Source organism: Capricornis sumatraensis, chromosome 10 (assembly GCF_032405125.1).
Source record: "Capricornis sumatraensis isolate serow.1 chromosome 10, serow.2, whole genome shotgun sequence".
In the NCBI taxonomy this organism is placed as follows: domain Eukaryota; kingdom Metazoa; phylum Chordata; class Mammalia; order Artiodactyla; family Bovidae; genus Capricornis; species Capricornis sumatraensis.
In genome coordinates, this window is record NC_091078.1 from 104,266,570 (window position 1) to 104,287,495 (window position 20,926).

Consider the following 20,926-nt stretch of genomic DNA (forward strand, 5'->3'; position numbering starts at 1 on the left):
GCTTCTCAATGGGGTCACGGCAGGGATTATAAACGCGAATTTAGCTTGCACTGTGGCACTCTGGGTGACTGTACGTGGGGCATGACCCACCACAAGCCCGCTCAGTCCCTGAAGACTGGTTTTCCAGACCCTGCTGAAATGCCTGTACTCCCTGAGGCAGCCCCCTACCACCGCCAGGCACTGAGCGGCTGACGCTCTGCCTCCTGAAGCCACGCTGCCTTCACCCCGTCTCTGCTCCTGTGGCCCCTCGGTTGGGGACACGGCCACCAGTCCCTTACTGCCCGCCCCTCCCCTTCAGACCCTGCCCTGCTCTGTCTGTGTCTGTCACCCAGAACCTAGTGCAGAGCAGGACTCGTCCCCTCCCCATCCTGGGCGATAGACCTCTACTAATGTGACCACAGAGCCGCAGGAGCCCCGGCGGAGGGTTGGGAGGGAAGGCTTGTGAAGGCTGCTGTTGACTCTGGCTTGAACCTCCCTTTCTGGGAATCAGAAACCCTGAACAGAGCATGGCGGAGGCATGAGGGAGCCTGTGTGTCTGGGACGCTGTGTTGCTCGGGCCTGGGCACTCTGCTGGGAGTGTGGACGTCTGGCATGGACGTCTGACCACAGGCAGGCCTGCAGATGGCTCTCCTTCCGCGTGGGGCTGGCCCACTCAGAAGACAGTGGCTTTTCCAGACGATGTGACCACCACTGGCGCCACGCACCCCAGGCTGGTTTACGTCGTGACCGCAGACGACCCCAGGATGCAGGGCCCTGGACCCCAGCCCTGCCCCCAGGGGCACATACTTCCTCTCTGCTGCCAGGTGGCAGGTGTGCCCGATGGGGATCCGGTCCCCTGCACCCGTGACCCAGCGACTCAGCTTCACCACCCCATGCTCCTTGTCTGCGGAAGGGACAGTGGCCCAGCGTGCCCAGGGGTGGCGGTTGGGTTACAGGCCATGTAAGTTAATCATCCAGTACAGTACCCGCATACCCCGAGGCTTTACAGGGAGAGTTGCTCTGTGTGTGTGTGTGTGTGTGTGTGTGTGTGTGTGTGTGTGTGAGCGAGCTGTTCAAGCTCAGCGGGTGTGAATGTGGGCTCTAATCTCGTGAGCTGCGTGTCTCGGGACGGGCCAGCCTCTCTGTGCCCGTGAGATGTGTCAGCGGTCACGGGGACTAAGCCCGGAGTCCGTAAACATTGTTTCTGTTCTTGGCATCATCAGTGCTCGGGGCAGCAGCGGGTCCCTGCTTCTGCCCACAGCCTCCTCAGACTAGCGTTTTTCTTAAGAAAAGTCACTCATGACCTCACAGGCCATAATTAGAGACGTCCGCATGGCCGCGGGCCCCCTGCCTGACTCACTCACCAGCTGGAGTGGGGATGTGGCATCTCAGCCTTGGAGCCGGGCCCCTTCCGGGGACCGCCCCACCCCCTGGCCCGGCAGCCCCTTCAGGAGCGTTTACAGCTCCGGCCATGGGTGGTGTCCGCAGGAGGCCCGTCCAGCAGTCAGGGCGGGTGACCCTGGCACCTGCCCCTCCCGCCTCTCACTACTGGGACCTGCAGGCGGGGCCCTCTCTGTCAGAGAACTGGAGACCGCACTCAGAAAGCACTTTTCACGAGCCAAGGGCTTTTTGAAGGCTGCCTCCGTGTACTGACGTCAGTGCCAGGGGTCCTTCTGCCCAGCCTCCGACAGGTGTCTGCCCTGCTGCGGCTTGCACACCTCCAGGGACAAGCAGTTCAGCCACTCGAGAGCATCCTTTCTCGAGCTGGGTGACGCGGGTCTCAGATCTGTCCCCCCGGAGCCATCCGCCCTGTCCTCTGCCCATGAGCCCAACAGAGGCTTGGCCGCCGGCCTCAGGTCATCGCTGGCCGTGCGCTCCAGCCCTCGGTGGGAGGCGGCCGCGTGCCGTCGTGGGTGTTGGCACGTGGCCCCAGCCGCCGTCCGTGGTGGCCCTGCGGGAGGTGGTGCTCACAGGCCTGCAGGGGCGAGTCAGGGACAGGTCGGTGCTGTCTGCCCAGGCTCACGGGAGAAGGTGGGGGCGAGCGCCCTGGCCTTTGGAACCCACCTGGAGCTTCGGATGGTCTTCCCTGTGAGCCGACACCTGTGGTGGACAGCAGGTCTGGGGCTGTTCTGGCTTCTCACTCCGCGTCACTGACTGGCTTCGCAGCCTGTATTAAACTCCCATCAGCTGGAAAGGTCCCCTCACTGTTTTTCACAAGAACTTCCATCCAGCCAGACGTTCGCCCCGCCCCCGGCCCACCGTCTTAAGTTGTTTCCGTTATATTGATGTGTAATTTATGTAAATCAGCCCCTTGTTGACAGGCATTTAGATTATTTCCAAGTTGCTACAATCAGATACAGCGCAGCAGTGGAATTCCTTGCATGCACCTCTGCGTATTGGCCTTGCTTCCTTCGTGAGACTCTCTGGGAGAGGGAGGCCAGATCAGAAGCGTCTACCCAGAGCGCTGGCCGCAGCCCTGACTCTCCCAGGAACTCTGAACAGTCGGGGAACAGCAGCGGTGTGCATGGGGCCCGCCCAACCCTCGATCTGCACGTGGCCCAGGGTCTGCGCCTGCTCTTGAATCCCTGTGTGCAGCCAAGGGCCGACTCTGGAGCGTCCAGTCGTGGCCGACGGACAGAAGCTTCCCCAAGAGGGGGTTCCTGGGTGGTGGGAGGTGGAGCTCCCGCTGGGTGAGCACCATGGTGAGGAAGAGGTGTTCGGGGCTGCTGGGGGCTGGGCCAGCGGCCTGTGTCCCTGGGGCAGGCCACCCTGGGCATCCAGAGCTGAGGGCTGGCCAGGACAGAGGGGCCTGAGTCATTGCCTCCGTGGATTCAGCCCCAGCATCTGGAGGGTTGCAGTTTGATGACCAGGTCTAGCTGGTGCCCTGAAAAACAGGCCAGCATGCTTGTCAGCACCTGGGGTTCCCCCGTGAACGTGCCTTTGTGCTCACCAGGGCTCTGGCTCGGGTTAGACCCCCTGGGGGTCTAGCGTGTGCCGCTTCTCTTCCGGGTCAGGAAGGAGTGATGTTCTCTGGCTCAGGACGGTGCGTGCTCTGCTTGCTTCTGTCCAGTCGTTCGCTGGAGGACAGTGTGCCGTGCTGGTCACAGTGGTTGGCCTGGCCACTTCTTATCAGGACGGTTTGAGGATTTGACTTTTGAGGTATGCAAAGGCCGCCACGACACACAACTCAAGCGGACACTGTTCACGTGGAGTCGGCAGGACTTGGGGACGAAGAGAGGGCATGGCGCCACGGAGTGGACGTAGGGGAGGGGCTGGCCGGTGACTCAGCTCAGGACTCCGGCTCAGCCTCTGCGAGGGGACGGGGACCACCACGGGTTAGGTGTGGGGCAGGCAGGTCGTGCATTGAGGGTGGCGCACGTCAGAAGCCCCACCCCGGGGCCGGCGGGCCTCACCAACCCTGTTGGTCGGGTGCACGTGCCGGCACTCGGGGAGCGTAGCCAGCAAAGCAGCCAAGTGCCCTGTGCGCTCACAGAGCCTGGGCACCAATGTGGGCGGCAGGGAGAACAGGGAAAGCTCGGGGAACGCGCAACGTTACACAGCAGGTCGGTGCTGCCAAAGTGCTGAGTGAGGGGTTAGGAATGCTGTGGGGAGGGAGGCGTGAGCGGTGGGGGCCTCCTTGGAAGGTGGCATTGAGCAAAGACCCCGGGGTGGTGATGGCGTGGAGCGGGCTGAGTTGTAAGACATGGGAACAGCGGTCCAGGCAGGGGAACAGCCAGTGCGAAGGCCCTGAGGCAGGGAAGTGCCTGACGCCTTTGAGAAGAGCGGAATGTCCCTGCGGGCCAGACCCCAGTGAGGATGGAACAGCTTGGGGAGGCTGGAACACCGCCGGGAGGGGCCCATGGCGAGGCCAGGCCTGGAGGGCAGTGTCTCCACACTCAGTGTGATGGGCGGGGGGCACTTGGTGTGCCCCCTCCTTTTGTTGGGATTGGCCTGGCTGCTGTGAGGAGAGGCGGGGGGCTGGGTGAGAATCCAGGGACCCGCCCTGGCCGCCGGGACGTCCTGAGAGGCGGGCAGGTGGGTGTGTCTGGGAGGTCGGACTCACAGGTTTCTGCCACGTGTCTGTTTGTCCGTGACAGAGACCTGGCCTCTCCCCTGAGCACCTTCAGGAGCCTGCTGGGCTGAGACGGTCAGGAGCTGGGTCACGGACCGAGCAGGAACCCTGGGCTGGCCCAGGCCCACAAAGGGCCTGCATCCGTGGCAGATCGGAGCGCCCCTCCCACAGGGCTCCAGCCTCCTCCAGCGGGAGTGCCGCGTGCATGTCGCGCCTGTGAGCCCAGCCGGACAGGAGGCCCATGCCCTGCACAGGGTCCAGGGGCAGCCGCCTGCCCCTCTCTCCTCAGCACCCTCTGCCTCAAACAGGCCACAGGGGGTGGGAGGAACGCCCTTCCCCCCATGCAGATCACTCAAGACCAAGTGAGTGCAGGCTGGGGAAGGGGCTGAGTCCCTTGCCCCGTGAGGGTGGACACCCTTCTTTGCCTGGGGGGTGTTGGTGCTGGGGGAGGGTCCCAGCGCCTGCCCGGCCCTGCGCAGCCCCTGCCCATCACCACCGTGGCTCTGCAGCCTCGGGGCTCAGGGACTGTAAAATCCTGGCGAGCTGAGCCCTGGCTGCTTCTCTGCGAGGACACGGTTGCATTTGCTGTCTCCCTCTTCTCGGGAGACAGAGCGGCTCTGATGGAAGGGTGTCCAGTAGGGACGCGTGTGGAGCGGGTCCTGGGGTCTCAGGGAGGGGGGCAGGGGGAGTCTCCCATCAGCCACGTACGCTCAGGGGGCCCGTCGCCTGGGGCCCCCGACCTTCTGCCCCCATCCCTCCCGCCGTCAGTCCAGGGCTGTCTCGGGACGCGCCTGGCCTGCCCCACATGGGCCCCTGAGGTCCCGAGGAAACTTCTGCCAGTGACTGCCGGACGGCCGGGGTGCTCGGCCTGGGGCCAGGCCTTGAGCGAGCGGGAGCCCCTGACTCACGGCTACATCGGGGGCTGGCACCCGGGGCTCTTCCCCGGGAGAGAACCCTCATCACCCTCCACTGCTGGGCTGCAGGCTTTGCCGTAGGAAACCCACCGAGCGTCCCTGTGGGCCAGGGTGGAAGGCTGGCACTATTCTTAGATGGCCAGCCTGACAGCACGCGCCGAGTTGGCAGAGGGTGGGAGAGGCGCCTTGGGCATGGGTGCCTGTGGCTGGGCCACGCTAGCCCCTCCCCCGGGAGGCAGCTGATGGCCTCATGTTCCATGGCAGGCAGAGCTGGGCAGGTGGGCCGGGCACAGGCTGCTGATTGCATTGCTGTGAAGATGGGACCCTGGAGGAAGGACCGCCTGCAACCCATGGGGCTCTATGCCCTTCCCTACCCTGGGCCACTTCCCAAGGGACCGCCACGCAGGCCCCAGGGATGCTAGGATGCCCCGAGGGGCGGGGGTGGCCAGCACTGCTGGAGAGGCTGCCCGGAGGTCCCAGAACCTCAGTTGCACGTTCGTCGCCGTCTCTGGGCTCACTTCTGGGGTTGTGAGTGCGGGGTGAGTAACCACGCCCCCCGTGCCCTCATCGGGCACTTGGAAAGTTGAGGGGTGCGCACAGGCCCACGGACCAGGGCAGTGGGGTGGTGGGAGCCCCCCGTCCTGGGCTCTAGTCCCAGTGCACCCATGCTCTAGCTGTGCGACCTCAGGCAGAGCTGGCGCCGTGCGCCCAGAGATGGAGTGAGCAGTTGGTCCTTGCAGACTGGCTTTAGGAGTTCGAGAAGACGCTCTGTGTCCGCTTCCGGTGGTCGCCAGCAGCGCAGATGGGGCGGCAGCTTCAGCACTTGCTTCCCCGTGGCTCACGAGTGCGGTGCTGAGAGCTGGGTGCAGGGTGGCCGTGTGTGTGTGTCCTGATCTTGGATCAGGCCCCCGTGACCTCGTTTTACCTCCATCACGTCCTCAAAGCCTATTTCCAGATACACGCTCTGAGCAGTTAGGGCTTGGAGCTTGCGGGTGTTGGTGGGGAGGGACACGCTCAGCCCATAACAGCACCCCCACAATGCCTGACCCCGCAGGCAGGCAGCGAGGAGTCACTCTGTTCATTGTTGGTCAAAAAGGAAAAAAAGGACTTGATCCTGGCAGTGGGAGTGAAGGAGTGAGGGGGTGGGACCCGCGGGCCGTCAGTGGGCGTCCCGGGCACAGCCTGCTCTGTGGGGGCCCGTCGTGGGGGTCGGTGGAAGGGGAGCAGGTCCGTCAGGGCAGGGTGTCGGTTGTAGGGGGCAGGGGTGTGTGTGGGGGGGTGCGGTACAGCCAAAGCAGGGCCTCCGCAAGGGGAGGGGAGCCTTAGGGAGGCATGAAGCAGGGGTGGCTGTGGGCCCCGGGGGTCCACCCAGGGGAGGGCGGGGTGTGGGCCAGACACCTGCCTGTGGGGCCCAGGGCTGCGGTCTCCCCCTCACCTCCGGTCTGTGCTCTCTCCGCAGCGTTGAGGGCGAGGCCCCCAGCGGCGAGCCTGGCACGTCGCTGGACAGCCCCTCCGCCTACCACCAGGGGCCCTTGGCGCCCGGCTCGGGCCTGAGCCCGGAGCCCTACGAGCACGCGCCGGGCGGCGCCTATGGGCTGTACACGGGGCCGCCTGGGCAGCAGCAGCGCGCGCGCAGGCCCCGGCTGCAGCACTCGACGTCCATCCTGCGCAAGCAGGCCGAGGAGGAGGCCATCAAGCGCTCGCGGTCCCTCTCCGAGAGCTATGAGCTCTCCTCCGACCTGCAGGACAAGCAGGTGGGCGCTGGCCACGCGGGGACAGGGGCGGGGCGGGGCGGGGCGGGGCCCACCCTGAGCACTCAAGGCTGGGCGCCAGGCAGGGGTTGTTCTCCAGGATAGAGGCCGCCACCTCACCCCGGGCCCTCGTGGTCTCCTCCCGACTCCAGGAGGAACCGGAGGGAGCGAGCGGACGCGGGCTGTTCTGTCCGACCTCGGCCTCTGCCCACTTCCTGCTCCCCCGCGGCGGGGCTCCGGGCCGTGCTGTCCGCCAGCGCACAGGTTGCACACGGTGGTGGCCGCTGAGGTCCCGGGGTCCAGGAGAGGCCTGGACCTTCCGGGGTCTGCAGGAGGGGGAGGGGAGGTCAGTCCACAACAGAAACAGCACGTCCTCTGGGCAGCAGGGAGGCCAGGCCGCTCGTCCCACCCGTTGGTTTGCAGTTCCGTGTGTTCTGGGGGGACGTTGTCTCCTTCCAGGCTGTGCCTCCTCCCCAGGGACTTGGCCCAGAGCCCCCCACAGGGTCGGCACCCGTGTATACAGCAAGGGGCGTGCCCGGCCTGCCCACTTGACCTCCTGGCCCCACCACCCGCTGGTGTTTGGCTGTGTGGTCAGGTCTGCAGCAGGGGCCTCTGTTCCAGTTCTCAGCTGCACCCAGATCTAAAGTAGATCAGAGCAGTTCATAGCAACAGACTACAGCAGGACCGTGGAAACAAAGGAGAGAAGGGTTAGGCAGAGGCCGTGGAGGTAATAATGAGCCTCTCCTGGCCTTAACGTGACCACAGCTGCCCAGCTTTTCCCTCACACGATAGCCCAGTGCCTGCCGTACGGCAGACCCCGTGCCGGTCGCTGGGGGTCACCGGGGAACGGGGTGTGGCCACAGCCCTCGGGCGGACGCCGTGGTCCAGGACAGGTTTAGCCGTGGAGACGCAGGTTGACTGCAGAGCAGGGGTGATTGAACCCCAAGGATGAAGGAAGGGGAGGCGGGCCGGGTGCCTGTGGGAGGAGGCGGCCCGGGTGGGGTGCCAAGGCCCCTTGGAGCCAAGTAACCGAGGCCAGGGCCTTCCAGGAGAGGCTAACAGCAGGTGCAGCGGCCCTAGGCGGGCGAGCTTGCCGGAAAGGGCGGCCAGGATGAGGTGGGGCCAGGGCAGTGACAGGGCCACTGGGCGTCCGGCTCCCTGCTGAGCCTCCTGGCAGTCGAGGCGAAACTAGTGACTGTGGGGGGCGGGATTACACGGGAATTCCCAGGCGGAAGCAAGGTGCCTGGTTCCGTGAGGGCTTGGAGCCTGGGCGGCACAGAGCCGCGTTTCAGTGGCAGGAGCCCAGTGCAGTGGCCGCTGGCCCCCGGCCTCCTCGTCTCCTGTGGCTCCCCTTCACGGGAGGCCCAGCCTCGGGGCTCCTTGTCCTGTCTCGTCTCAGAGCCTCTGTCCCCCTGCACAGCGGGCAGCTTCTGGGGCCTGTCTGTAGGCGGGACACGGGGTCGAGTGAAGGTGACACCTGTTAGGTGAGTGCAGACGGCTTGGGTTCCCCCTCCTGCGCCCCAGTCAGCACTCAGACAGGGCCTCGGGGCAGCTCTGACCCAGAAGGGAAACGCCCCAGTGGGCTGAGTGAGTGCGGGCCTGGGTTGGTGTGTCCCCAGGGGAGGCCGGTAGGAGGGCCAGGGAGCTTAGGAGCAGCATAGAGCCCAAGCTTGCCCCCTAACACCACTCCCGCCCCTGCCCCGACCTGGGGGGCTGGCTCAGCCCAAGGGCGTCGCTGCTGCATTCGCGAGGCCTAGAGTCAGCAGGACAAGAGGGGCCATGGATCATGCTCTGGCCTGTGCGGGGCCCCCACCCCCACCGAGCAGACCCAAGGGACTCAGAACCCAGGTCTCAGGGGGCAGAGGAGAGAGGGTTCCCTGGAGCCCAGGCGTGGGCCTCTGTCGTCCCCGAGCGCTCTCAGAGCTTCGCTTCCAAACCCAGGAAACAGATGCCGCTCGCAGATGTGGAAGTGAGGTCATCCCTTTGGACTTGGTTCAGTGGCTCCAGGGCAAGAGAAAACACAGACCCGCCCTGGCTGCCTCCAGGCCCCGCCGGGCTGTGAGATGCGGTTTTGATCCTTGCCCCTCCCCTCCGCTCCCGACTCCTCTCCTGTGGGGGGCCCCTCTGCCACCCCACCTTTCTGTAGGGCTGGCGCGTCCGCGTCTGGGGGAGCTGGTGTCCCCCATGGGAACTGGAACCCACACGCACCCCCAGCGAGGCTCCGAGCCCTCCCACCCCCACCCGTACCCTCCCCCCCGCGCCCCCCCCTTCCCCCCCGGGTCCGGGCAGCCGTCGCCTCCCCTTGGCTGCAGCCTGGTTCCCTCGGTGTCTGCCTGGCTTTGTCCCCTGAGCTGGTGCCCCGTCTGTTCTGCACAGACCCCGCCTCTCGAGGGCAAGGCCATGCCGTCCTCACGGAGGGGACTGGGGCTCTGACCCTGGGGTGTGAACACTTCCTGCCGAGGACTGGGGGCCTTCCCCCCACCCCCATGTCAGGGGCTTGGTGGGCCAGCCCACTCCTCATCCCGAGTCCTCTTTGCTTTCGGAAAGTGGGCTCTGGCCTCACCCCGGAGCGAGGCATGGGGAGCGGCCCTCGGGACCGTCCTCAGGCCTGGGGCCAGCGGGCTCCGGAGGTGCACACACCTCGTAGGAGAGTCCCAACGCCCTTCCCGCCTATGGTGTGGGCCCGCTGTCAGCCTCCCGGAGGGCGCCCTGGGATCTGGAGGCCTGCAGGGGTGTGTCGGGTCTCTTCTCTGAGGCTCAGTTTCCCCGTCTGTACAGGAGCAGGTGCGGGGGCCCCACAAGCTGTCCACCCTCCCAGGAGTGCAGTGGAGTGTCCTGCGCCTCCTCCGCCCCGTGCTGAGGGTCTGTCTCGCCTGTGTCTGTGAGGCCCGTGTCCTCTCGCTGGCCCGTGAGGCTGGTCTGATGGGCCTGAGGGGCCGCAGGTCCAGGCTTCTCAGAGTCAGTCTGCAGACAAGGGCCCAGGCCCACGGCCGGTGCTCAGTGCTCAGGGCCGACTCGGGTCTCGCGCTGGTCTCCTAGCCTGCCCCCGTCACAGTCTCCTTGTCTCTCAAGGGGCGGCCTGCAACCACCTGCAGCAGCTCCAAGTTTCATTCAACTGCACGGCCCCAGTGCCCGGGGCAAAGGCTGCTGCGGACAGAGAAGTCTGGGAAACCACCGCCCTTGAAAGGCTCTGAGAAGTCCTGCAGGGAGCACAGGCTGTAACCGCAACTCACCGCTCCTCTGCCTCCCTGGGTCTGGGAGCGTGTGGGCACAGCCCCCGGCAGGTTCCTGGGTCTAGGAGCCCTGCGGGCACGGCCCCTGGCCGGTTCCTGGGTCTAGGAGCGTGTGGGCATGGCCCCCAGCGGGTTCCTGGGTCTAGGAGCCCTGTGGGTACAGCCCCCGGCGGGTTCCTGGGTCTAGGAGTGTGTGGGCATGGCCCCTGGCCGGTTCCTGGGTCTGGTAGCGTGTCGGCACAGCCCCTGATGGGTTCCTGGGTCTTAGCCCTGTGGGTATGGCCTCCGGCGGGTTCCTGGGTCTAGGAGTGTGTGGGCACGGCCCCCGGCCAGTTCCTGGGTCTGGGAGTGTGTGGGCACAGTCTGCCCTCCGGACCAGCCGGGCCATGCTCACGCTCCTCTCCCTCCCCCGCAGGTGGAGATGCTGGAACGGAAGTATGGGGGCCGCCTCGTGACCCGGCATGCGGCCCGCACCATCCAGACGGCCTTCCGCCAGTACCAGATGAACAAGAACTTCGAGCGGCTGCGCAGCTCCATGTCTGAGAAGCGTCTGTCCCGCCGCATTGTGCTGTCCAACATGCGGGTGCAGCTGTCCTTCGAGGGGCCCGAGAAGGCGCACAGCTCCTTCTTCGAGGGCAAGCAGGTCTCGGTGACCGACGGGGACTCCCCACTGGGCTCCCTGGGGCCGGCCGAGTGCGGGGACCTGGGCCCGCCGCCCCCGCCCTCCCTGCAGGCCCCTGCACCCGCCGGCGACTTCGCCGACGCCATCACGGAGCTGGAGGACGCCTTCTCGCGGCAGGTGAAGTCGCTGGCCGAGTCCATCGACGACGCCCTCAACTGCCGCAGCCTGCACGCTGTGGAGGGGGCGCCTGCGCCCGCCGCCGAGCCCTCGTCGGGCCTACACGGCGCGGCCGAGCAGCGCCGGCTGGACGAGATGACCGCCTCGTACAGTGACGTCACCCTGTACATCGATGAGGACGAGCTGTCGCCGCCGCCGCCCGCGGTGCAGACCGGGTGCCGGCCGTCCAGCGGCGAGTCGGACCTGCGACTGCGGGCCGGAGCCGCCGCCCAGGACTACTGGGCGCTGGCCCACAAGGACGACCAGGGGGACACGGACACCAGCTGCCGGAGCACGCCATCGCTGGAGCCGCGGGCGCGCGTGGAGCACCTGCCGCTGCTCACCATCGAGCCACCCAGCGACAGCTCCGCTGACCTCAGCGACCGCTCTGACCGCAGCTCGCTCAAGAGGCAGGGCGCCTACGAGCGCGGCCTGGGCGGGCCACAGAGCAGCCCGAAGCACGGCCCCCATGGGCCCCCCAGGGGCCTCCCCCGGGAGGAGCCGGAGCCACGGGCCCGGCCGCCGCGGCCCCTGGACGCCCACCTGGCCATCAACGGCTCGGCCAACCGGCAGAGCAAGTCCGAGTCGGACTATTCTGACGGCGACAATGACAGTCTCAACAGCACGTCCAACTCCAACGACACCATCAACTGCAGCTCGGAGTCCTCATCCCGCGACAGCCTGCGCGAGCAGACGCTCAGCAAGCAGACGTACCACAAGGAGACCCGCAACAGCTGGGACTCGCCCGCCTTCAGCAACGACGTCATCCGCAAGCGGCACTACCGCATCGGCCTCAACCTCTTCAACAAGTGAGTCCCCACCCCCGCCGCCGCCCGGCCTGGGGCCCGGGGTGGTGGGCCGCGGGGGCCTTGGAGCAGGGCCGGGTCTGCGTCCACGTGGGCTGGTCAGGGAGGAGGACCCAGGCGGGCCCGACACCCGGCAGGACGTGTGCGTTGGGTCTGTGGCGAGGCCGCCGTGCGGGGCTCTGGGCAGAGCAGGTCTAGCGCGGGAGACTGGTGTTTAACACAGACTATTCTTAGCGTGGCTGAAAATAGCCCTCCCTTGGAGGGGACGCTGGCGGCTCTGACTGCAAAACCTTGGGCCTCTCCTCTCTGGACATGGTGTCGCTGGACTCCGGCCTGCTGCTGGCTCCTCCGGGGGGCGGGAGGGACGTGGAGGGGATGTGGCCAGCCTGCCTGGTGGCTGCTGACCCACGTCCACTGTGAGCCCCCCGTTTCCTCTTCCAGACGGCGGTGGGGGGACTTGGGGGTTACCCCCTGCCCAGCTGGGCACGCGGAGAGGCCTGTCCTGAAGGGCAGCTGTGGGGAACTGTGGGATCACACCCAGGCCCCTGGGGGGGGCGCCCCTGGTCCTCGATCGGCTGAGACCGCACATCCCAGAGCCATCATGGGCACCCGGGGAGCCCTCGAGACTCTGTCTGCCCCCAGGCCGCAGCTGGAGCGCTGCGTGAGTGGGGAGGCCGCCCTGCACTCTGTCCCAGGAGCCCACCCACCTGCTCTGGGCCCCGCCAGTCCCAGGGCGCCTCAGACCCTCCTGGGGGAGGCTGGGGTGACCTGGGGGCCCCGAGGTCCCCTCATCCCCGGCAGGCGGCGTGTCCTGACCCGGGAGTCCCAGGCGGGGTCCAGAAGAGCTGCCTGCCTGGACCAAGCACCTTGGTCTCTGGACTCTTCCTGGCGCTGCCGCGGGCCCCGCACAAGCCTCCCCTCACGCGTCTGTGTGTGTGACTCTGGTCCTCACGCTTCCTCTCTGTGTGTCCTCGTGGGTGCAACCCCCGCAGCGGCCTTGTCCGTGTGAGTCACGGGGTGTGAGCTGGAGATGAGCCCGTGTGGAAGGAGCTCAGAGAGTGCCGGGCACACAGAGTCCGGCCCGTGCCTCCCTGCCGTCCCCTTGGCCCCTGCAGACGTCCGCAGGCCACACACACTGTCCTGCTCTGACGCTGCCACGCGCTTTGCTGCTGGTGGCCGGACCCAGGGACGTCCAGTGGCTGTTCATTGAAGTGGAGCCTGCAGCTGGACGTGGGGACCCGTCTCCCCACATCTGGACGCACTCAGCCTCGTCTCCCTCCCCAGTCCAAGCGAAGAGATAGTATCTCTCCCTTCACTTTGGGTTTGCCTGCCCTGCTGCCTAGGTGGAGCATCCGTATGTGTGTCTTTTGGCCATTTTGGTTTTTCCTTCTACAGAATGCCTATTCTTATTTTTTTGCCTATTTTTCTGCTATTTCTTTTCGATTTCCTGAGTTCATTTCAGTTTAGTTCAGTTGCTCAGTCGTATCCGACTCTTGGCGACCCCACGGACCGCAGCACGCCAGGCCTCCCTGTCCATCACCAGCTCGCAGAGTTCACTCAGACTCACGTCCATTGCGTCAGTGATGCCACCCAACCCTCATCCTCTGTCGTCCCCTTCTCTCCCCTTCAGTCTTTCCCAGTATCGGGGTCTTTTCAAATGAGTCAGCTCTTTGCATCAGGTATCCAAAGAATTGGAATTTCAGCTTCAACATCAGTCCTTCCAATGAACATTCAGGACTGATCTCCTTTAGGATGGACTGGTTGGATCTCCTTGCAGTCCAAGGGACTCTCAAGAGTCTTCCCCAACACCACAGTTCAAAAGCATCAATTCTTCGGCGCTCAGCTTTCTTCACAATCCAACTCTCACATCCATACATGCCCACTGGAAAAACCATAGCCTTGACTGGACGGACCTTAGCTGGCAAAGTAACGTCTCTGCGTTTTGGTATGCTGTCCAGGTTGGTTTGATTTCCGAGTGGCTCTTTATACGTGGTGGATGCTGACTCTCTGGAATTACAGAAACGTCTTCCTGTCACTGGCTGCCTTTTTGTTAAACTTCTGAAGTGAAATCCACATACTATAAGGTCTGTCCTTATAAAGTGTCTAGTTCAGCGGTTTTTAAGTATACATCTTTTAGCTTTGTTTATGCTTTGTTGGTTTAACAGAAGTTATTCATGCTTTTTTACGTTTTTTTCTCATTGAGATGTAGTTGACCCATGACCCAGCTTCAAGCACACAACGCAGCGGTTCTCTTTGGGTGCTACTTTGTTCTTTTTATGTTTTCTTTTAAGAGACTCCAGCCCAGGTCATCTCATAGGTTTGAAATATCTTCCTCAGGACTGTTGCAGTTTTGTTCTCTATCCTTTAGTACGTCTGCCTGACGTTTGGTTTGGAGAATGGTACCCAGTGAGGAGTGTAGCTTTTATTATTCGGTGGAAGTTAGCTGGTTGTTCACAGACAGTTTATTGAATCATCTGTCCTTTCTCTGTTGACTTGAAGTTCCTTGTGACTCCTCCGTGAGCGGGGTCTGTGCTGGGATCCCGCCCCTTCCTTGGCAGATACTCATGGAGCAGCTCGTGCAGGCCGGCCCTGTGCTGGGGGCCTGGCCGCATCTGTGAACAGGATCAAAGGTACTCGCGAAGCTCCCTCCACGCTCGTGGTCAGGGGCTCTGTTTTCCCCTGTGCCCACGTCAGGCTTTGGTTTCACATGCTTTCTTAGGGCAGAAACCCCTCTTTTGTCCTTTTAAACAGTGGTCTTGGCTCTTGTTGGCAGTTGCTCTTCCACACCGATTGTGGAATCAGCTCGTTAAGGCTGTGGAAACCCCTGGAGGACTTTCCACTGCAGCCCTTGTGACTGGGGGGCCTCGGCCCTTTGCAAGTCGAGGGGCAGAGGTGAGGCCGGGCCGCAGGGGGTGTTTTAGTTCAGTCCGTGCAGCTGCCCGGCTGGGCCCACTGCAGGGGCTCAGTGGCCGGTCCCAGGACGGGCCTGCAGCTGCAGAGCGCGCTGTCGAGGGTGCGGCCTCGCCCGCAGGGAGGCAGTGTCACCCGTCCCCGCATCAGCACCCGTGGCCGGGCGGGAACGGGGACCCTGGGCCACCCCTTCTGCGCCAGGACCCAGCAGGTCGCTCCCTGCCAAGCTCGGGTGCAAGGCTGGGGTCGTGTGGCCACCCGGGGTACAGAGAGCGGGGTCCCCTCGCAGCCGGAGGCCGGCCTGCACGTAGGAGTCTGCAGGGCCTACCGTCAGCGCGCGGCCACAGGGAGCCCCGGCTCTGACCGCCACGCCCCCAGAGTGCCCCTCAGGGGCTCCGGGCCTGTCCAAGGCTCCTGTTTCCCCGCCCTATTTCTTATGATCACGGGCACCTTCCTGTGAGGTCAGCCAAGCTGGCACCAGGCCCCGAGGTCCGGGCCGAGGGAGTGGCCTCCGGGCTCACTGCCTGGGCCCCAGGGGTCCCCCGGATCCCGGGGCAAGTGGACGCCCAGCCCCTTCCCGGGCCTCCAACCTCAGTGGGAGCTGGCTCTGGGCCTCCGTGTCCTCCCGTGGCGTGGTTTGTCGTAATCCTTCAGGCGCTCACCTGCTGTGCGCCGCATTCCAGGCACCGCCCATGTTAACACACCCGTCCCGCAAGGGTGGTCAGGCTCCTGGGCAGCGGGGGGTGGCGTGGGGGCTGAGCCACCGTGGGGGTCCTCGGGGTGTCGGCCATCCAGCCTGTCCTCGGGTGGCCAGCGCATGCTGGACGGGGCCGCTGTGTACACCCCTCTCTGGCCCAGGCTGGGCACGGGGCCTGGACGGTCCCGGTGCCCCGGGTGGTGGACTCAGGCTGGGACAGGACCAGGTGCCACGGAGGCGGATGGGGGCAGGGGCAGACACGCCCAGCTGAGCCTGTCTCTCGTCCCCCAGGAAGCCTGAGAAGGGCGTCCAGTACCTCATCGAGCGCGGCTTCGTGCCCGACACGCCAGTGGGGGTGGCCCACTTCCTGCTGCAGCGCAAGGGCCTGAGCCGGCAGATGATCGGCGAGTTCCTGGGCAACCGGCAGAAGCAGTTCAACCGTGATGTGCTCGAGTGAGTGGCCCGCCTCTCCCCTGGACGCAGGGGACCCCGGGCTCCTCCAGTGGGACGGGGCCCCCGCTGTCTGTTCCCCTGGACGCACGGGACCCCAGGCACCTCAAGTGGGGCGGGGGCCCCGGTGTCTGTTCCCCTGGACGCACGGGACCCCAGGCTCCTCAAGTGGGGCGGGGGCCCCGCTGTCTGTTCCCCAGATGCACACAGACCCCGGGCACCTCCAGCCCCATCCAGCAGGGCCGGCCCCAGCCCTGGTCCCGTGGCCTCCGTGCTGCCGTCCTGTGTGCGGCGTGAGCAGCTGGCTGAGCTCGGGCCCCATCCTTCTCCCTCTCCTGCTGGGAGATGGGCTGATGGCCCACCAGGCTGGCAGCCCCAGACCCTGCAGAAGAAGGGGTTTCTGACCCCTGGGAATGGCTGGCAGGGTTGAGAAGGCTTGCCTGCACATGCCTGCACCCCCATTCCCCCCAGACTGTCCTGAGAGGAGTGGCTCCGTGTCGGGCCCATGGCCGCTGGGCGGGCGATGTTACAGGCCCTGTCCTCACTCCACCCGTAGGGGTGTTAGGGGTCCGTAGCCCCCTCCACAGATGAGAAGCCAGGGCCAGCAGTAGGTGGCTCAGAGCGGGTGCCCTTGGCCAGGACCTGGGGCATGGCTCCAGGCCTGCTGTGGGCACGTTGCCCACCCAGGCCCTGCACGGGATGGACGACCTGGCCGGTGCGCCGGGCACAGGGTCACAGCACACACAGCTCTGCACCCCGTGACACGCCGGCACCCTGGAGAGGCAGCCTGTGCCCCCTGCTCCCCCCACAGCCCCTCCGCTCCAGCCCCTCCAGTAGTGTGGTTGTTGCCCCCTCCTCTTTGAAACCAGGGAGGACCCATCCAAGGAGAGCTGATTAGCTCCTCCATGAGTGGGGCCGAAGACGACCATCAGCCCAGCCCCTGGCCTGCAGCTAGCCCTTAGCCCACCCCCCACCCCAACTCCTCCAAGCCACTGCTGGTCCGTAGGAAATCCGGGCATTGTTCTCCTTAGATCAGAAAATAGCGGCAGCCTCAGGAAGTAGCAAGACCCCCCCCCCCGCCCCCCGCCGCCCCCCAGGCATCCTCCTCGAATGCTGGTCAGCAGACCTTCCCGTGGGGCCCCATCTGCTCCTTGCTCCAATCGCTGAGAGTGCTCGGAGCATCGCCCCAGTGGACGAGGTCCCTGGGAGTGGACACCGGGACCTCTGCAGCCCGGCTGGGTGGTCGCTCAAGGGTCCCTGGTGCAAACCCACCTTTTCTGCTCGGGGGTCCCAGTCAGGCTGGGGCAGGGCCGTGGCCAGAGTGCCCTGCCCCCCGCGGCCTCCCCAGCTCTGCCTTCCTTGCGGGTCAGCGGATGGAAACGGCACCACCCCTCTGGACACCCCTCGGAAACGCCTGGGAGAGCCTCCCTCCGGGCCTCCCTGCTCTGAGCCCTTGGCCCCCGGCAGGAGGGGACAGGGTCGCTGACCGGCCACGGGCTCTCGTTCCAGCTGCGTGGTGGACGAGATGGACTTCTCCGCCATGGAGCTGGACGAGGCCCTGAGGAAGTTCCAGGCACACATCCGGGTGCAGGGGGAGGCGCAGAAGGTGGAGCGGCTGATCGAGGCCTTCAGGTGCGGGCCAGGCCGGCAGGGAAGGGGCTCCACTCAGAGGCCGGGGCACCGGGGGCAGAATCCTCCTTCAGGGCAGGGGGCCCCTTCTGGGTGCCAGGCGCCATGCGGCCCAGTGCTGGAGCTGGGGCCTCGGACGCTGGCTCCCAAATCCATCAGCGTCGTTGCAGGGCAGACTCTCAGAGACACAGAGAGCCTGGTTCTGACACACGCACCCCGTACCGGCTGTGTGACCTTTTGCTGGTTACTTAACCTCTCTGTGCTTCAGTCCCCACCGGCAGAGGGGGATGATGATGGCACCTACCCTGGAGTGGCGGGGTGGGTAAACCCCTCGGGATGTGTGGGCGCGTTTAGCCCAGCGCCTGGCACCCCAGAGAGCCTGTGATCGAGGCCAGCTGTCCCTGCAGCCCTCCTTCACGCCGGGATGGTGCACACTGCTGTGTAGGGGCTCCGGGCCCCACGCTGGGTGTGGGAGGCCCAGCCCCCTGGTCTCTGCGTGGGTGAGAAGAGACCCCAGACCCTGGGAGGGGAGCAGTCAGACACTTACATCCAGGAAGGCTTCCTGGAGAGGGGCGAGAACGCTGAGGCCCAGGCTGTCTGAGCTCTGAGGGCTGCGCCTGCGAGCTCAAGCTGCCGAATTCCTGGCTCCTCTCTCCATGCCTGCCCCAACCACCCAGCCCTCCACACGGGGCGGAGGTGGAGGGCACACCACGCCTTTAGGGCACAGCCTGCCCCAACCACGCAGCCCTCCACAAGGAGGGGGCTTTGGGAAGGCGTGGGGGCGTATTGGAGGCCATGTGTTAGCAAGGCTGCCACAGCAGCGGGGGGGCTGAAACTAGCCGGAGGTGGGCCGCCCTCTGACCTGGAGCCCTAGGCTCCTGTTACCTGAGGGCCCCGGGGCGGGTCCGTCCCCACCTGGGCGGGGCGGAGGGCACACCACGCCTTTAGGGCACAGCCTGCCAGCAGCCAGCACTCTGAGGGGGCCCGGGGGTGTGGTCCTCAGCCCTGAGCAGCCGCCATCCAGCTGGGGGGCAGGGAGTTTGACTACTGTGGCAAGCAAACGGGCAGACGGTCAGGGCCAGCTCTGCTGGTCGGAGGTCCCCATGTACAGACAGAGGCTCTGAGACAAGTGACCAGCCTCGGGTGCTGGGGCCGCTGGTGGGCGAGGGGCGGGCTGGCCTCCTGCCCCGGCTGAAGTCCCCCCCGCCCCGCCCCAGCCAGCGGTACTGCATCTGCAACCCCGGGGTGGTGCGGCAGTTCCGGAACCCCGACACCATCTTCATCCTGGCCTTCGCCATCATCCTGCTCAACACCGACATGTACAGCCCCAGCGTCAAGCCCGAGCGCAAGATGAAGCCGGAGGACTTCGTCAAGAACCTCCGCGGTGAGCCGCCCCGGCCTCGCCAGCTCAGGGTGGGGGCGGCCCGTCCCGGGGGTGATGTGAGGCCTGGTCTCAGAGCGACCGCAGGGTTTGGGCCCAGGCCGGTTGCAGGGCCAGAGGGCGGAGGGACTGCAGGCCGGGTGCCGGGCGCCCGGGGCCTCCGAGCACTGCCCGTCCCCAGCCTCCGGTCTGGCCTCCATGGCGGCCCCGTGGCCCTGTCGCCCATGGGAAAGCTGGCTGTGAGCTGCGTGCTCCTGGTGACCCTTCGGGGGCTCCAGTTCCTCCTCCCTCAGCCATGGGACTGGGGCCTCTGCTGTGTGTGAAACGAGCCCAGAGGCTCGAGGAAGACGGGGCTGCCGGGACACACACCTGCCGGCCGGCCACCCTCACGGCCGTGACCTCGCGGTTCATGCACCTGTGTGCTCCACCGTCCAGCACGATGGCGAGGGGCGGCGGTGTCCCCCTAATTCCCAGGGTGGGGGCCGAGCACCCCAGAACCAGGAGAGCAAGCTGCCTGGCTGTGTCTTGGGAGCCTGGGCCGTTCCTACCGATGACCTCTTGTCTTCACGCCAGGGACCCCAGGGTTTCTGCCCCGCCTTCCTGAGCTTTGAAGGTTCAGAGGGAGGACTCACCCGAGGTCACGCAGCAAGTGAGAGCTGGAGGGGGCAGGAGTTCCAAGGCCAGGCCAGCACTTCCGCACAAAGTGCACGCCCAGCTCCTTCTTCTTAGGGGAAGGTGTCCCCACCCCACCACACACACTGAACACAGCTTTTCTCTGGCATCGCCCAGCGCCCAGCGGGCCCAGCAGCCAGGTCCAGTAGCCGGCGGCTCTGGGAGTCCCAGGAGAGGGGCCTGTTTTTAAGTATGAGTGTGTATGCGTAGACTTACTCTCCCACGCGTTTCAGTCTCGGCTGCGCTGGGCTCACTGCTCCGCGCGGGCGGCTCTAGCTGTGGTGTGGGCTGCTTAGTCTGGTGGCCTCTCGTGGCGGCTCACGGGCTGCAGGCACACGGGCTTCCGTGGTGGCGGCTCACGGGCTGCGGGCACACGGGCTTCCGTGGTGGCGGCTCACGGGCTCTAGAGTGCAGGCTCAGGAGTCGGGCTGCACGGGCTTCGCTGCGCAGCAGCGCGTGGGATCTGCCAGGACCAGGGACCGAACCTATGTCTCCTACATGAGCAGATGGACTCTTAGCCACCGCACCACCAGGAAAGTCCCTTACATTTATATTTTGGATGGGTCCTATCTTCACGTGGTTTAGAAGCCATAGAGTCACGTGACCCAGGAGTCACCCTGCTTGGAATTTACCTGAATGAGTCGGAAACTCCCCTCTGCACAGAAACCCACGATTCACAGTTGCCCAAACCAGGAAGCCCCCCAGCTGCCCTTCAGTAGGTGCAGGAGCCGTGGTCCATCCAGACCGCAGACTGTCACTCAGCCCTGCAAAAAAATGAGCTGCCGCATCTGGAAAAGACGGAGGACCCTTAGGTGAACATTGCCAAGTGAAGGCAGCGCTTCTGCAAAGCCTGCGTCCCGCGGGGGCGAGGCTGGGGAGACAGGACTCCGGTGGTGGGCGGGGGCGGCAGGGATGCGGAGGGGGCCCAGAAGATGTTCAGGGTGGGGGACAGTCTCTGTGTGGTGTTGTCACGGTGAACACGAGTCGCTGCACGTTTGTCCAGACCTGGGGATGGACACCGCCACGCGGGAACCCGTGTGTGACCTGTGGCCTCTGGCGACTGGGGCGCGTCCGAGTAGGTTTCTCCAGTTGTAGCGAACACACTGCTCTGATGGGGCTGCTGATTGTGGGGGAGCCGGGATGTGCTTTCCGCTTAACTTTGCTATGAACTGGAATCTGTCCAGAAAGACCCGGGAAGTGCAGAAGGTCCTCCGCAGGGCCCCTCCCAGCCCCAAAGGTCGTGCGCCAGCGCTGAGTCCTGCTGTGCCTACCAGAGCTTCCCCAGGAGCCGGTGCAGACATGAGCAGTTGGCTTCCCCCCCTGCCACTTGGCACCTCGCTCTTGGGTTGAGGCCCAGCCGTAAACCTAAGGGCCTTTGCTGCGTCTGCTCACCTCGATTTTGCGGACACACAGTCCTCCCTGCCCAGGTATCCCCACAAGGACCGCGCGACCCGTCCCCCACCAGGCACAAGGGTTTGTTCCCTTCTCTGCAATCTGGAGGCAGAACCGTGATGCGTTTCACGTCCCAGGGGCCAGACCCCTGAAGGCGTGCATTGCACCTGAGGTGCGTGGCGTCAGGCAGGGGACAGGCAAG

At 65.4% G+C, this 20,926-nt stretch overlaps 1 protein-coding gene across 5 annotated transcripts in view; it reads left to right on the plus strand.

Moving 5' to 3' along the window:
* The window catches only part of IQSEC1 (IQ motif and Sec7 domain ArfGEF 1), a 278,166-nt gene that overhangs the window by 242,919 nt on the left and 14,321 nt on the right, over window positions 1-20,926 (plus strand). For 3 of the 5 annotated variants that reach the window (XM_068981811.1, XM_068981814.1, XM_068981812.1), the window contains 5 exons: window positions 6,425-6,719; window positions 10,365-11,596; window positions 15,492-15,653; window positions 17,160-17,282; window positions 18,497-18,663. In XM_068981811.1, coding sequence (XP_068837912.1) covers window positions 6,425-6,719; window positions 10,365-11,596; window positions 15,492-15,653; window positions 17,160-17,282; window positions 18,497-18,663 — 1,979 coding nt within the window. Of the gene's footprint in view, window positions 1-6,424; window positions 6,720-10,364; window positions 11,597-15,491; window positions 15,654-17,159; window positions 17,283-18,496; window positions 18,664-20,926 lie in introns of those variants that run through there. The other 2 variants (XM_068981813.1, XM_068981815.1) reach the window with 1 other exon arrangement.